General features: G+C 38.6%; 1 protein-coding gene and 1 pseudogene across 3 annotated transcripts in view; both read right to left on the minus strand.

Annotated features, from left to right (window-relative positions):
- The window catches only part of FAM227B (family with sequence similarity 227 member B), a 261,271-nt gene that overhangs the window by 25,078 nt on the left and 218,345 nt on the right, over positions 1 to 17,848 (minus strand). For all 3 annotated transcript variants that reach the window (XM_070054161.1, XM_070054159.1, XM_070054160.1), the window contains one exon: positions 6,150 to 6,238. In XM_070054161.1, coding sequence (XP_069910262.1) covers positions 6,150 to 6,238 — 89 coding nt within the window. The remainder of the gene's footprint in view (positions 1 to 6,149; positions 6,239 to 17,848) is intronic.
- On the minus strand, positions 63 to 6,065 carry LOC100354808 (protein PRRC1 pseudogene; annotated as a pseudogene).

The raw sequence follows: 17,848 nt of genomic DNA on the forward strand, positions 1-17,848 counted from the left end.
TGAAGTATCATTATACTCTTAAACCTGTATATATGAAATACATGAAATGTGTTCACCTTATATAAATAAAAAATTTAAAAAATTAAAAGGAAGACAAAATATGGAGGCCAGAAAGCAGTGAGATGACAGAATCACAGTGTTGTTGGAAAAAATAGTTGATCAAGAATTCTGTTAAAAAACAACAAACATAAATATAGTTACTCCAAGATCTTATTATTGACTTCTGATGGGAGACAAGTATAGCAACTACTTGTGTTTTAAGTTCCCTCAATCTTTGTAATGCCAAAGTGAGATGTTATTAACACCATTTCCTGTGGGGAAATAAGATTTTTATTTTCATTTGTTTTTATTGATACATACAATTCTCCTGAATTTCTTTTGCTTCTGATCACTTTTTCAACCTGTAGGTTTTTTTAAAAAGATTTATTTATTTGAAAGGCAGAACTACAGGGTTGGGGGTGGGGGAGAGAGTTCTTCCATCTGCTGATTCACACCCCAGATGGCCGCAATGGCTGGATGGCTGGAGCTGCACTGATCTGAAGCCAGGAGCCAGGAGCTACTTCCAGGTCTCTCATGTAGATGCAGGGGCCCAAGGACTTGGGTTATCCTCTACGGCTTTCCCAGGCCCTAGTAGAGAGCTAGAATGGAAGTGGAGCAACTGGGACTCGAACTGGCGCCCATATGGGATGTCAACACTGCAGACAGCATTTTTACCTACTATGCCACAGCGCTGGCTGATCTATAGGTTTTTATAACAATGTGTGTTTCAGAATTCCCAAATGCTTCAAAGTTATTTGAAATGATGAGACCATAATAATCAAAAGCAATTCTTTGATGGTGAAAACATAATGTCAATATCAGACATGTTTCAATTACATATATAATTTCTTTTTTCTTAATTTTCCATATTGGAGTGTCATGGTGCAAGTCTCAACTTTGCTCCAGATTCTAGCTTCCTGCTAATGGATACCTTGAGAGGCAGCAGGTGATGGCTCATGTGTTAGGTCACTGCCATTCATGTGGGAGACCTGAGCTGAGTTCCCACCTTGACCTGGCTCAGCCATTGCTAATGCAAGCATTTGGGAGGTGGACCTGAGATGGGAGCTCTCTGTCTGTATGTCTCAATCTCTCTCTCTCTTTGTCTCTCAAATAAATTAAATTTAAAAATTTAAAAATTCCCATAAAATTTATGTAAAACCAAGCACAGTTTAGATTTAAAAATAACTGTCCTGTCTGTAAAGATGTTTTGTTGCCCTTTTCCTGATTCTTCCATGGGTAATATAAAATAAATATTCTAACAATAAAGTTTTTTTTTTTGAAATAGACATTCTGTTATTTTTCTTCAGTTATGAGCTATTAAAGTAGGGAAAACCACAGTTTATAGTTTCTTCTTCCTCTATGAGGATCTATTATTTTTAAGGATATTCAACTAAGCAAGAGTAAAACTAGGTATTAAATGAAAATCTAATGCTTTGTGGACACCGAACCATTTTAAAAAAAGATTCTTTAAAGCACCAATTGCCAAGTTATTCCAAGAATCTTGATAGAGATATGCCTAATGGACAAATTGACAGAAACCCCAAAGCTTCCATTCATTTCACAAAAGATAATAGCAGAAATTTGTTCAAGAACTTTTAAGATTCCTTAAATAAGACATTTCTAGTCAAAAGTCAACTTAGCATTGGATTTGAAGAATCAAGCAACTCTGTAGACTTTAGAAGCATCATCAGGGATGAACTAGAGAGTCCAAAGGGTAGTTTTGGTGTCCAAATTTTCTATTACTTTTTAAAAAGATAATTGTTGACAATGAACAGAAAGCAAAATTTTCATTTTTGAGGTTTCTTTTTTTGACAGGCAGAGTGGACAGTGAGAGAGAGAGAGACGGTCTTCCTTTTCCGTTGGTTCACCCCCCAGTGGCCACCGCGCTGATCCAAAGCCAGGAGCCAGGTGCTTCTCCTGGTCTCTCCTGCGGGTGCAGGACCCAAGGACCTGGGCCATCCTCCACCGCACTCCCGGGCCACAGCAGAGAGCTGGACAGGAAGAAGAGCGACTGGGACAGAATCCGGCACCCCAACCGGGACTAGAACCCAGGGTGCCGGCGCTGCAGGCGGAGGATTAGCCTATTGAGCTGTGGCGCCAGCCTGATTTTTGAGGTTTCAATGAATGTTCTGCTAATGATCACATCCAATGTCACTTTCAGTGACAGGGAACCCACAGGCATCCATTAAGCATTTGGACAACTCCAATGCTTGGAAATTTTATTTTTCATAAAGTTGAGCTATAATCTGTCTCCCATAACTTTCACTTATTGGTAAGAGTTACACTTCTTTTGAACCACATGGGAAAAGTGTAATTATGCACCATAGTAGCTCTCTACTTATTTTAAAATAGTTATTATGGCTTCCAGAATCTTTTCCTTTCTATTTAAAAGTCCTTCATCATGTTGATTTTCTGTTTAAAGTATTTACATTTGTTTACAGGCTTTTACAATGTGGATCGCCAATAGCAACCATAGTACGCCAATTATTGTCTCATTAGCATGGAGTAGATCCTACATGTTATGAACTGAAGTTTTTAAAAAAATAATCAATAAACATTTTCTTTACACAACAAAATAATCAAGTAAATATCAAGAGTTTAAGTTTGCACATCAGTCTCCACAAATTTGGCACATTAAATCGTGCTATAATTATATTTGTATATTTTCTTTTTTGAGAAATATGACATGTAATTACATGACTATTAAAGGATCTGTTTCTTTTTACTGATTAGAATAACACCATGTCTTTCTACAAAAAGAAAAACTGCAGCCTACAGGAAAATTATCAAAACTGTCAGATTCATTGAGGCTTTCATTTAAGAAGTCTTAAATGGAAATTTTCCGAAGAGGAAAAATCTTGGTCTCCCTTACAGGTTTCACTCACACGGTCCTACAGGGCCGGTGCTGCTTATACATGCCTGCATTTGCTTTGGCTGTGCTGTAGATCATCGCCGATGAGACAGTATGGTGAAAGCCATGTGCCAACCAGTCCAGCTGATGTTGAGTAAAATTCTTTTCCAGGACTTCGCCCACTGTCACCAAAAGGCCTGACCACCTGATTGTATTCCCGGGGAGTTAGACTCTGTACTGGGACTAGAGGCACTGGTGTGACCTGTGTAAATGCTTCTAGATGAATGCCCTATACACGATCTTTAACCACCAAACAGCCAATGTCAAACCATTTGTCAGTCAGCAATTCTGCAATGAAGTTTTCCACTGACACAGTTTCTTGTGGACCATTCCAGTTCTACGCAAGCTATCTCTGTGTTCTTGGGCTCCCTTTAGACCATCTGTGACCACTGGTTGTGGGGCAGAGTTGGACTGTCCAGCTTCACCTACAACCACAGCGAAGTCAAAGACCTCCTGGAAGGTATCACAGACAGTAGCCACTTTTACTTCTTTGAGATCACTACAATATCCAGTTCACCTCCGGATTTTATATATGGAGCCGTGCCAGCATCCAGCCGGGTACTCATCAACCAAATCATCTTATCAAGCACAGATTTCGCCATAGGATTCCCAACCACACCCTTAATAAAACCCCAGATTCCACCAACAGATGCTTCATCCTGATTTTGTTTGATTCTAGGATCTTCATGTTCCTTTGAGAAAGCAATGGCCAACGTGGTTCCAGTTCCTTGTTCTAGAGATGTCCAGCTGGCTTGCTGAGTAGTAAGAGTTGGCAAAATAATGAGTTGGCAGAAAAGGATGACATCAGGGGCATCTTCATGCATGTCCCCTTGTAATGTCATGAGCTGAACCAACAGAAATCCTGATACAGGAGGACCCAGATTGGGTGCAGATGAAAGAGTACTTGGAGCAGAAGTTGAAGGTGGGAAGTGGGACAGATGAGGATTACTGAAAGCAGTAGCAGGTGATAAAGACACAGGAGGTGGTAGAGAAGTCTCAAGGGAGGGGACTGAAGGAATTGGGAAAGGTGGCACAAAAGGCAATGGTGCTGAATGTCTGGCAGGAGCAAGGGATGGCTGAGGAATAGAATACATGTGTGGTGGCAAGGACTCCGTAGAGGACACATTTACAGAAGAGAAATAACTGGGTACAGCTAAAGGAACTGGGATGGCAAAGGTGACAGCAGCAGCCAGGCCTGCAGGGTGTGGTGGAGGAGTTCCAGGTGATGTTATCCCTATTTCACTCTCTTCTATCATTTTTCCCTATTATGGTATACTGGGGCCCTGAGTGAACTCCTGAACAGCAGTTACAAAGTGCAGGGCAGGGAGGTCAGGGTGTCACACTGCAGATAGCAGGAGGCAAGGAAGATGCAGACAGGAGCTCCCTGGGCACTTCCCTGCCTCCAAGATGAATTGAATTTGTGTATCCCTGGGGGCCGGCTCCATGGTACAGTTGGTTAATCCTCTGCCTTCTGCGTTGGCATCCCATATGGGTGCCGGTTCGAGTCCCAGTTGCTCCTCTTCCAGTCCAGCTCTCTGCTGTGGCCTGGGAAGGCAGTAGAAGATGGCCCAAGTGCTTGGGCCCCTGCACCCACATGGGAGACCAGGAAGAAGCACCTGGCTCCTGGCTTTGGATCGGCGCAGCTCCCGGCTGTAGTGGCCATTTGGGGAGTGAACCAACGGAAGGAAGACCTTTCTCTCTGTCTCTCTTTCTCACTGTCTGTAACTCTACCTGTCAAATAAATAAATAAAATCTTAAAAAAAAGATTTTGTGTATCCCTTCCTAAATTTATATGGTGAAGCTCTAATTTCCATTGTAATGGTATTTGGAGGTGTGTGTGTGGGGGTCTTTAGTAATTAGCTTTAGATGAGTTTATCTATAGTGGGATTAGTGTTCTTACAAGGAGAAGGGGCAAGAGCTTTCTGTCTGCCAAGTGAGGATACAACAATGATAACAAAAGGTCATTTACACCCAGGAAGAGAACCCTCACCTGGAAACCAAATTGATTGACTCCTTGACCTTGGATTTTCCAGACTCCAGAACTGTCAGAAATGAATTCTTGTTTAATCTATCCAGTTGATGATTTTTTTAATGCTAGCCAAAGCTGATTAATTTAATGGGAGAAGCCCAATGATGTAGTAATATGCTGTACTACTAAATAAGATTTTCCAATAGACTTTCTATCATTTTGAGAGTGTTCATTTTGATTAAAGTTGCTTAGTCAATTACAAATGCTTTTGTCTCTATTTTTTTAACCAGTAAACAAAATAAAAGAGATTACAGTGCTTCATGAAGATTATATGTAAATTCCTACTACATTTTCCCAATTCCTAAATCTAGTAATCTTGCCCCAGAAGGAAATGGGGTGACATTGTCATCAATCCAAAATGGATTTCTGTCTAGATCATGTTTGTAGTCTAATTTACAAACTATCCTTGACAGCATCGTAAAAGTTGGAAAAAAGGTAGGAAGAGATTATATAAAACTGAAATACTAATGTTAAGGAAATATATGAACAGTGACTTTCAGAAAGTGGATTTTACATAGTTGTAATTTCTGACTTTAAACAATGGCCATAATTAACTAGTTGATTTAGACAAAATTTTATCAACAAACATCATACAGATGTAAAACCTAAATGTCTAACAAATTAAGAGACAAGATTCAGAATTTCAAGCCAATAATCTCATCAAATCTTGGTTAAAACAACACAAAGCAGCAAGTCGCTGAGATCTCTGGTTGCAAGGCAACTTCACGAACATGGAGAAACTAAGCACTCAATACTCAAGAGTCACAGTGGATATGTGGAGTCAGTTATGGGGACCATGGCTTAAGATGTGAGCACAGTCAACTATACTGATATTCCTTTGAGGTTTTCCCTGCCACTTTGATCTTTTTGAGATCACATCCAGGTGAAAACAGTAAAAGAAATCTGTGTGTCACATCAAGGAGAACCAATGTCAGGAAGTGTTGTGAGGAAGAGATAAATGCTATGAGTTTTTCTTTGGAGATGGAGATATTTTCATATTTTTATTATTAAGATTAATCCTTTAAAATAAACCTCTTTAATAACTATTTTTTTCCTAAAATGTGTGTTGAGAATGTTATAACCAACATTGCCTATGTGAAACCAGCAAATTTCAATTACACTGAAAATGAAACAAGTAAGAACATTCTTTATAATTACTATATTCCAAACCTTCATTGTAGGTCTTGAGTCTTCCTTGATTGTGGACGTTGTATATGCTCTTGGATTCTTTAAAATTTTTGCTGTATTGAAGTCTATAGCTGAAACAGGAAATAACACATTTTTAAAAATCTGATGTTTTCCTTCATAAAAAGGCATTGATACTCACTTTTTCCTTTTAGCAATGTACCCTAAATGTGGAGAGAAGTAAACATGGATGATAGAGGATTAGACATTGTTGTAACTTGTCCTGCTTACAGAAATGAATGTCCTTATATCATGTTTTAACTAAGTAGGGTCTTAGAGTTTATAGAATTTATTGATATCTATGATCTCAAGTTATCCCCACAAATCTGTATCATTTCCTAACAATTCAAGATGAGAAAACCAAAGTACAAGAAATTCTTTAACTTTTTTAAGCCACTGTTTATTAACTAGTAGAGAGCAGATCTAGTTCTTTTGTGTCTAAGTCCAGATCTCTTTCCATAACCCTCCAGGTAAGTACAGTAGGAAGCTTGGTTCTCTGCATGTCAGACTCCACTTTTCCCATATTCTGATACCACACAGAGAAAAAAAGATTTGCCAATCTTTCTTTCCAATCAGCATTAAAATACATAAGAATACTGAGGCAAACTTTCAAAAGAAAGGAAAACCATATGATTAGATCAACACTGTAAATAAGACTAAAAGCACAAGCTAGGCATTACATATACATTGACACAGAGTAGAGAGAAAAAGGTTATTTGAGAGGTTTACTGCAGATTCTGGTACCGATTATCAGTGACTATGTAGGCTAGTTCTGTCTAGGATTGTAATATTAATGACAAACACTTAAGAGTTGAGGAAAGTCACTTGATTAATTTTTGATATCAGACAATCAGAAATTAGACATTAGTCTGAATTACCAGAGGACAGGAATTTGTCTCCACCAGAAATTAAAGGATTGGTTATTGAAATACATATTTTAAGTTTTGAGTAATACCAGGGTTACATTAAGGTAGAATTAGAATGTGCAAAAAAGGTAACAAACTATATACTTAAAATTTTAATCTTTACTTTGAATTAGTGTTAAACATATTTATGCAATATCAAGTCTAATTTTCTGTGAACAGGTATAATTTTAAGAATAAAAAGAAAGCTCTACTTCATTCATTTTACACACAATAAAACACTTATTTTTCAGATCACCTGATCCTGATTGCAGAATTATTGTAAACAGAAAGTAATACATTAATATCAAGCAAAGAATGTAATCTAGGAGTAATGGCAACAAACACAAAGAGTAAGACATAAATAAAAAACACAAACCAAAGAAATTTAAGAAGAAAAATACAGAGAAAAAAATTGGACAAAACTACACCCCTGCAAAGATATGAATAATAAAAAACATAGTCATCATTTTAAAAATTGTTTTATATTTTAGTCTTCATACTAAATATATGAATGGTTTATGCATCATGATTACAGTATTGAGCAATCTGTACTTGTACCTGCTATACCACAGCACTGGCTCCTGTATGGTCACTCTTTTTTTTTTTTTAATATTTACTTATTTATTTATTTGAAAGGCAGCGTTACACAGAGGCAGAGGTAGAGGCAGAGAGAGAGAGAGAACGAGCGAGCGAGAAATCTTTCACCTGCTTGTTCACTCCCCAAATGGCCACAAAGCTAGAGCTGAGCCGAGCAGGAGTCAGGAGCTTCTTCTGGGTCTCCCATGCGAGTGCAGGGGCCCAAGCACTAGGGCCATCTTCTACTGCTTTCCCAGGCCACAGCAGAGAGCTGGAGTGGAAGTGGAGCTCCTGGGTCTCGAACAGGCACCCATATGGGATACTGGTACTGAAGGTGGTGGCTTTACCCACTATGCCACAGCGCCAGACCCTGTATGTCTTAACAGTGAATTTTTTTCTCCCACCTTATATGTTCTTTGTACTCTTAATTGTCTCTTTCTTTTGGTTTGAAGAGCTCTCTTTATTAATTCCTTGTAAGGCAGGGCTGGTAGTGGTAAGTTCTCTCAGCTTTTGTTTGGGAATGTCTTTATCCCTCCTTACTATCTAAGGGATAGGTTTGCTGGATGTAGTACTCTTGCGTGGCAGTTTATTGTGAAAGTCTCATTCCATTGCCTCCTGGCCTGTAAGGTTTCTGCCAAAAAGTCTGCAGCTAGGTAAATTGGGACATTTTTAAGTGTTCTTTGTTTCTTTTCTCTTGCAGCTTTGAGAATACTTTTTTTGTCTATAAACTTGGAGAGCCTGATTATAATATGTCTTGGGCTGACCTTGCTTGAGTTGAATGTAAATTAGTGACCTCTTCCCTTCCTATACTTACATGGTTGTATCTTTCTCTCAGTTTGGGAATTTTCTGTTATCGTATCTTTGAATATGCTTTCTACCCCTTCGGCATTTTCAAGTCCCTTTTGAAACTCAACTTTCCCCAACTCACTGATTTATTTTAGGGAAAATACTAATTTTTCTCCCAGTTGTAGCTTTTGTGACTCTTCTGTTCTCAGCATCTCTGAGAGCTTAGACAGATTACCCGAGAAGCGGAGAGTGACAACATTTGATAAATCTTTAAGAAAGTACGTATTAATTGTTTGTACTAAGTCTTCAGAAATCCCACTAGTGAAAGATGGTCCCAGTCTTTTCCCACCTACAATGGTAACATTTCATTTTAAAATTAACGTCTATTTATTTTAGAGGTATTTGCTTCCTTACCAGGAGGTACACAGGTAAGTATGGCTATCTCTCTCCACATTTGCAGCTTTTATTCTAATAGTCTTTCTGAATTGCAAATAATTAATGTATCTTGAAAAAATTAAAGGTCAAGCACATTATAAATATTTAACTATAATACTTAAACTTTAGAAACGGAAAAACATTATTCATAGATGTACTTTAGAACACGCCTGATTTAAATCTGAACTAGTCTCAGAAACAGACTTATTTAATATTGAAATATAAAGGGATATGAGTTAAGAGAAGTATAACAAGATGATAGTTGAGTAAGAAGCCCTAGTAACTCTCTCTCTGCAGAGAAACCCATTTTTTAAGCTAAGTATGCACCAAGTAACCTTCACAAGAGCTAAAGAAGCCAGGTGAGAGGCCACAGTGCTTGGTTTTAGTGCAATAATAAAAAAAAGTCATATTGAAGAAAGTAGGAAGGAGAGAGTTGCCTGCATCAACCATTCCCCAGCTTTAAATAGTCTGGTGTAAAGATAGATGCTAGGGCTGGTGTTGTGGCACAGTGGGTTAAGCTCCTCCCTGCAATGCCTGCATCCCTTATGGGTATCAGTTCAAGTCCAGGCTGCTCCACTTCTGATCCAGCTCCTTGCTAATACACTTGGAAAAGCAGAAGATGGCCCAAGGAGTTGGGCCCCTGCCAACTACATGGGAGACTGGATGAAGTTCCAGGCTCCCGGCTTCAGGCTGGTTCAGCCTTGGCCATTGCAGACATTTGGGGAGTGAACAAGCAAATGGAAGATCTCCCACTCTCTATATATTCCTCTCTCTGTCTTTTCCTCTCTCTGTGTAACTCTAGCTTTCAAATAAATAAATAAAAAATATATAATTTTTAAGATAGACACCTTGCCTCCTACTTTAGGAGAGGGAGAAGATATTAAGTTTAGCCTAGAGACCTGAATCCCAGTGCCAGGCCCACCATGATAAAATTCAGCGTTCTCATACCTGCAAACTGAGTATTTGTGTTTTCCATAGCCGAGTGGCCAGCAAATTGCCTCTGCCACACTTTTCCCAGCAGATCAGGACTCCAGTTGCTGCAAGAGAGGAAGCTTAGAGCTTGCCTTGGAGCTTAGAGTTGGGCCCACTACCATAAGATCCAGATCCAGCACTCGAGAAAGGCCAAAGGCCTCTATCCCTCAGACCAGTGCTCACAAATGGAAATTCTAGAGTATTCAGGGCATCAGGCAGAGACCTGCTCTCTGGTGGGACAGACCCTTGTGTGTGTGTGTCTCTGCCAGCCTGAAATTCCCCTAGTATGTATCTCTGAACCTTACAGAATGCAGTGACTGTGAGATCCAGATGTGAGATCCAGCTTTGTGTCAACTTGGATGGGCAAGGGGCTGCCTTTATCAACCCTCCCCCAATCTTGGGAAGACAGCAAGGAACCACAGAACTGTGTCTTGGACTGCATGTCAGGCTGGTAAAGTCCTACACTAGGCAAATCTTAATGGTTCCTGTTTCTGGGTTAGTGCCCTACTATCTAGATTTGCCCTACTATCAGGCAGGAATACACGCCTTGATGGGACAGACTTGTTCCACAAGTTTTACTGCTAGCCTCATGCGGGCCTAGTGTGTACCATCAAAATTGAAAGGGACCTAGTGACAGTGAGATACAGGTGTGATCCATGCAGTGCCTGCTTGGGCAACTGATAGGCTGCCTGTATTACTCTTCTTTCAACCTTGGGCAGACAGCAAGGAACAACAGAACTATACTGGGTCTCAGTGCCAGGCTAGTAAAACCCAATATTGAATAAATCCTAATGATTCCTGTCACCAGGTCAGTGCCTGCTGATGGAGCCTCTGGAACTGCTCTGTTGTCAAAGAGAATTCTGTGACTCCGGTTGATCAGTCTTACATCATAGCCAGCATCAACAGTGGGTGATAGGAGCAGTCCTGAACTATGAGTTCATATTTGCTACAGACATATCACAGCAGGCCGGGCTTTGGTCCTACCCCAAGGCTGCATTAGTTTGGCAGGCTGTAGGTTCCAAGTGTGATCCACCATCATGATTTTGGTGTCCACAGCACTAGGTGTTCGGGCATACCCCAGTACTATGTATGAAGAGGCTTGTAGGGATGGACTATCCTCTTCTGGATACTTTCTCAATTCATTCTGAATATATCAACTGTTGATTTGGGACAAATCTGAGTTTGGGGTATATATTCATACTGAAACAGTGAAAACACACCAATAGCAGACTTGAAGTGAACCTCAACTTATGACATCATCTGGTATTGAAATAGCAGAGGCTTAGGAGAAAAAACAGACTGCTTCGAATTTCTGAAAAGGACAGCTACAAACAAAGCCAGGGACTCCGTGCCAAACAAAGCCAGATTACTATAACTAATCTTTCAATGCACAGATGATGTCATACACCAAAATGCATCATGCATCAAGGACTTCAAGGAAACCAAGACCTCACTGAATGTGGAAGATAAGGTACCAGATTGGCTTCTATCTAGGAATCAAAATTCTCAAATTCTTGGAAGATTTCAAAATAGCTGTTTTAAGGAAATTCAACAAACTTCAAGAAAACACAGAACGATTTAGTATTCTAACAGAGTGACCTTACAGACAGATGAAAGTAATTTAAAAAACAAATAGAAACCTTTCACCTGAAATGCACACTAAGAAAATTTTAAAATGCATTAAAAGCATCACTACCAGAATAAACCATATAGAAGAAAGAATCAGTGAACTTGAAGACTGCCATTTAAAAATAAACAGTTGGACAAGAAAAAAGAAAGTGAATCAAGAGGAATGAAGAAATCTTATGGAAACTTTGGTTTAGCATGATAAGAGCAAATATATGAGTTACTAAGTTTCAAGAGGGACTTGAGAAAGCCAAAGAGGGTAGAATCACATTGAAAGAAATAATAACAGAAAACATTCCAAACCTAGAGAGACACACAACTCTCCAGAAACAGGAAGCTCAAAGGTCCAGTTAGATTCAACTCAAACAAGTTTATCCCAAGACTATTACAGTCCATCTCTCCAAGGTTAAAGAATGGATTCTAAAAGCTGCAAGAAAAAAGGAATGATTACCACTTAAAGGAATTGTGAATTGTCTGAAGACTTTTCAGTAGAAACCTACAGGCTGGGATAGAATGTGATGACTTTCACAACACTGAAAAACAAATCAGCTAAAAGATACCGTTCCAGCAAAGCTGTCCTTCAGAAAAAGGAGAGAGAGACATTCCCAAACAAAAGCGAGAGAATTCAGCACCACAATATTTTCCTACAACAAATGCTAACAGGCATTCTTAATGCTGAAAGAGATACTAAAGAGTAAGCAGAAAATGGAAAACTCACTGTGTAACTATACAAATTCAGAATGCTCTAATGTTGTAAACGTGGTGCATAAAACATAATATTTCCAATTATAATTCATATTTGATTAAATTATAATTACTACATTAAAATGTTAGGAGGCAGGCTATATACAGAGGTAAAATGGATATTAAAAATTCATTTGTAGAGAGGAATGCAGCACAAGTATAGAGTTCCTTATTTATTTATTTTTTATTTAGTAAATATAAATTTCCAAAGTACAGTTTATGGATTACAACGGCTTCCCTCTCCCATAACTTCCCTCCCACTCGCATCCCTCACATCTCCCGCTCCATCTCCCATTCCATTCACATCAAGATTCATTTTCAATTATCTTTATATACAGAAGATAAATTCAGTATATATTAAGTAAAGATTTCATCAGTTTGCACCCACACAGAAACACAAAGTGTAAAATACTGTTTGAGTACTAGTTATAGCATTACTTCACATTGGACAACACATTAAGGACAGAGATCCCAGATGAGGAGTAAGTACACAGTGACTCCTGTTGTTGACTTAACAATTTGACACTCTTGTTTATGGCATCAGTAATCTCCCTAGGCTCTAGTCATGAGTTGCCAAGGCTATGGAAGCCTTTTGAGTTCGCCGACTTCGATCTTACTCAGACAGGGTCATAGTCAAAGTGGAAGTTCTCTCCTCCTTTCAGAGAAAGGTATCTCCTTCTTTGATGGCCCCTTTCTTTCCACTGGGAGGGATCTCACTTGCAGAGATCTTTCATTTAGGTCTTCTTCTTTTTTTTTTTTTCCAGAGTGTCTTGGCTTTCCATGCCTAAAATACTCTCATGGGCTTTTCAGCCAGATCGGAATGCCTTTAGGGCTGATTCTGAGGCCAGAGTGCTGTTTAGGACATCTGCCATTCTATGAGTCTGCTGTGTATCCCGCTTCCCATGATGGATCGTTCTCTCCCTTTTTGATTCTATCAGTTAGTATTAGCAGACACTAGTCTTGTTTGTGTGATCCCTTTGACTCTTGGACCTATCAGTGTGATCAATTGTGAACTGAAATTGATCACTTGGACTAGTGAGATGGCATTGGTACATGCCACCTTGATGGGATTGTATTGGAATCCCCTGGCACTTTTCTAATTCCACCATTTGGGGCAAGTCCGATTGAGCATGTCTCAAATTGTACATCTCCTCCCTCTCTTATTCCCACTCTTATATTTAACAGGGATCACTTTTCAGTTAAAATTTAAACACCTAAGAATAATTGTGTGTTAATTACAGAGTTCAACCAATAGTACTAGAACAAAACAAAAAAATACTAAAATGGATAAAGTATTAAGTTGTTCAGCAACAATCAGGACAAGAGCTGATCAAGTCACTGTTTCTCATAGTGTCCATTTCACTTCAACAGGTTTCCCCTTTGGTGCTCAGTTAGTTGTCACCTATCAGGGAGAACATATGATATTTGTCCCTTTGGGACTGGCTTAAATCACTCAGCATAATGTTTTCCAGATTCCTCCATTTTGTTGCAAATGACCGGATTTCATAGTTTTTGACTGCTGTATAGTATTCTATAGAGTTCTTTATTATTGTTTCTTGTTTATCATTTGTCTCTCTCCATATCTTTACAATCAATGTTAAGTTGTTATTGCAAAATACTTCTTAAGATCAATTATTTTGGCAAGCTTCATGGTACTAACAAAGCAAGGGAGAGGGAGGCAGAAAAAAAACTTCAACAAAACTAGAAAACACACATCAAATTGACAGTAGTCAGACCTTATCTATCAGTAGTAAATGAATTAAATTCTTCAATGTAAAGGTATAGAGTGATGAGAGAATAAAGAAAAAGACCCAACTCTACAATGCTTACAAGGAACTCACTTCACATTTAAGCCCATACATAGAGTCAAAGTGAAAGGATGGAATAAGATATTCCATGTGAATACCATTACAAGATAAAATAGATTTTAGATGAAATCAGCAAAAACAGACCAGGAAGATCACTACATAATAATAAAGGGTTCAATATATTAATAACATAAATATATATGTACTCAATATTAGAACATCCAAATACATAAATATTACTAAATCACAAAGAGAGAATGATTCTAGTATGATACTGACAGAATACTTTAACATCCCAATTTTAAAAACAGATCATTCAGATAGAAAATCAATAAAGAGGGACCGACGCTATGGCATGGTAGTTTAAAGCTCTGGCCTGACGCACCAGAATACCATATGGGCTCCGGTTCTAGTCCTGGCTGCTCCTCTTCCAATCGAGCTCTATGCTGTGGCCTGGGAAAGCAGTAGAAGATGGCCCAAGTGCTTGGGCCCCTGCACCCACATGGGAGACCCAGAAGAAGGTCCTGGTTCCTGGCTTCGGATCAGCGCAGCTCCAGCCATTGCGGCCAACTGGGGATGAACCAGCAGATGGAAGACCTCTGTCTCTACCTCTCTCTGTAACTCTGTTTTTCAAATAAATAAAATAAATCTTTTTTAAAAAAGAAAATCAATAAAGAAACAGGACAGTTAAATTGTATCCTAAATCACCTGGACCTAATGGACATCTTAAAACATTCCAGGTGCAGAATACACATTCTTTTCAACAACACATGGAACATTCTTCAGGATATACCATTTGGAGTTTCAGAAAACAAATCTCAACAAATTTCTAAAAATTTAAATCACATTGAGTGTCTTCTTATTATAATGCAATTAATAACTCGTAACACTTTGAAAGCTACATAAACACATGAAGACTAAAGACTTTACTATTGAACAACCCATGAATCAAGGAAGAAATTAAGAAGAAAATCTTAAAAACTTCTTGAAATTAATAAAAATATAAACACAGCAGCAAAGCCTATGGGATACAGCAAAAGCAGTATTAAGAGGGAGGATATCTGGCCGGCGCGGTGGCTCAATAGGCTAATCCTCTGTCTTGCGGCGCCGGCACACCGGGTTCTAGTCCCGGTCGGGCCACCGGATTCTGTCCTGGTCGCCCCTCTTCCAGGCCAGCTCTCTGCTGTGGCCAGGGAGTACAGTGGAGGATGGGCCAAGTGCTTGGGCCCTGCACCCCATGGGAGACCAGGAAAAGCACCTGGCTCCTGCTTTCGGATCAGTGCGGTGCGCCGGCCGCAGCGCACCGGCCGTGGTGGCCATTGGAGGGTGAACCAACGGCAAAGGAAGACCTTTCTCTCTGTCTCTCTCTCTCACTGTCCACGCTGCCTGTCAAAAATAAATAAATAAATAAATAAAGGAGAATATCAGAAAAGCAGAAAAATCTCAAACAACTTATTGCTATACTTCAAGCAACTAGAAAAATAAGAACAAGTGAAACTTAAAATTAGTAAAAGGAAAGAAATCACAAAACTCAGAGTACGAATAAATGACATACAGACCAAAAACAATACAAGAATCACTAAACAAAGATTTGATTCTTTGAGAAGAAATACAAAATTGAGAAATTTGAGAAGTGAGCCAGTGGATACAAGATATCTCTCTCTCTCTCTTTCCATCTCTCTCTCTCCTCCCTCCCCTACCACTTCTCTGCCTTTCACATAAGTAAATAAATCTTTTAAAAAAAATGGGTTGGAACATGTGACTTGCAGTATGAACTGACCTGTACATTTTACCTTATCTCTCAGTTATCTTTTCCTTGAAATGGCCTAATGACTGAGAGACCACTGGCTCAGAAAGTTTTAGTTTCACTTTTCTATCAAGCCACTTTTGAATTGAGTCTCAACTTCATTTGTGAAACGTGCTATCTTTCTAAAAAAAAACTTTATGCTCAAGTTATGTTTCTTGATTTTACATGAATGAACAATGAGGAGATAGATCAAGTTAATTGACCTCTAAGAAGTGGGGGAGGGGTGGGTGGAAACATGAATCTGAATTTTCAAGTCTAAATCTGCTATTTTCCATTTATTAATTGATTCATATGCTGTGGATGATCTGAAAAACACTGTAAATTTCAAAAGACATAAAGGACACAGTCTTGGGAAGTCAATTATAATCAAATAGGTTGATAAGAATCATAAGTACAAGCCACACGTGTGGAAAATTATATCACAAAGATAGTAGGTTAAGGGGCAAATAAAGTGTACAAGAAATGAAACATTTAGGATGAGATAGGGACTGTTTGTAGGGTGAGGTCATTAGAGAAGTCTCACTTAAAAGCTGATTAGATTTATACGTTTCAGACATGAAAAAATAATTCAGGCCACTGGAGGATACATAGTGGTGAGACGGGATAACAGACATTTGGGCAGGACCATGAGAAGACCACCCTCAGTGCAGCCAAAGGTTGCTTTAGGGACTGTCCTTACTTTAAAAATAATGAAGAAAGAGAGCAAAGAAAAGAGCAACATTAAGATGGAGAGCTCTCCTAGTGTCAGAAGACTTTAAAGTGTGTCAGGAAATAGTGCACTGAACTCACATCTTTGAGTATGATTAAAATAATTGGTGGGTAATTAAGAGTTCACTTAAATACTATAGTTGCTTAAGAAATGACATGACTGATGTGGTTTTACCCCTTAAGTCACAAAGTTGTTAATGAGCCTACTTATTTTAAATTATCATAAACTTCATTTCCCCATAGATTGCTTATAAAACAGAAAGGTAACATGGTAGCTTATTGGAAGTAGACAGCAATTATGGCTGTTTTATATATTGTCATCTAATAATTTATAAATGTTTGCCAAGGGCTTCAAAGTTTTGTTAGTGTGAGTAAAGTTAAAGTATAATAGCAACAGGAATGGACCAATCCTACCACTATGAAAATGATATAGAAAAGAGGAGCCAAAGAATGCATAGCTACATGTTATCATAGAGGAATACTTATTACTGTAGAGGTATACAGTAGAATATTTTCAGCTTAAATATTCAAAACCTTGAAGTACTTCAATCAAAGTGACACAGGATTTACACATTGGTGAGGTCAGTGTTATAGACATTTTATAGGATATATACATGCTTCTTCTAAAATGTGAGTTGAGGGGTCAAACGTAGTTGGGAAAAAACTTATGCAAGAGCCCACTGCCCTTTGTTTTAGTGAAAATGTTAAATGGAGGGTGCTGTGGTTCACCCATATCATTTCCTCTTTATTTGGAGCCATTGTGCTTTAATAGGAAAAATGCTAGCAGAAGTTCTAGTGACGCAGTGTCAGATCCCCACCCTTTCACCAAACCCTTTCCATCAGAATGTTTACTGTAAGTCAGACTTCTGTAGTGAACAAAGAAACTAACAGTTGATTCCATTATTTAAAACAAATAAATTATAGGCTCTCAAGCTCTTTCCATGGGTGGATTCTCAATATTTACCACTAACAATATGCCTTAAAATAAGTCCATATTCCAAGATCAAATTTGTAAAATTTGGTTCTGCTTTTAATTAAACCAAGCTCTTTCTCAGTGAATGAGAAATTAACAGTTAAAATGAATGATTAGAATAAGAATGGGTTCTTATAAGGCTAGCAATCCAAAATTCTTTGATCTGGCTACCACTAAGCTCCTACCCTGACTGCTGAGACTAACTGTATCCAGACTTAATCAAATCAATCACACCAAGAAAAGGAACACCACCAGAAGTTCCATTTGTAAGACCACAAGACACTAATAAAATTTATGGAAGGTTTGAATTAGTTAGTACCTTGGGAAGACCTGTCTTTCTTAAT

Source organism: Oryctolagus cuniculus, chromosome 12 (genome assembly GCF_964237555.1).
Source record: "Oryctolagus cuniculus chromosome 12, mOryCun1.1, whole genome shotgun sequence".
Taxonomy (NCBI): domain Eukaryota; kingdom Metazoa; phylum Chordata; class Mammalia; order Lagomorpha; family Leporidae; genus Oryctolagus; species Oryctolagus cuniculus.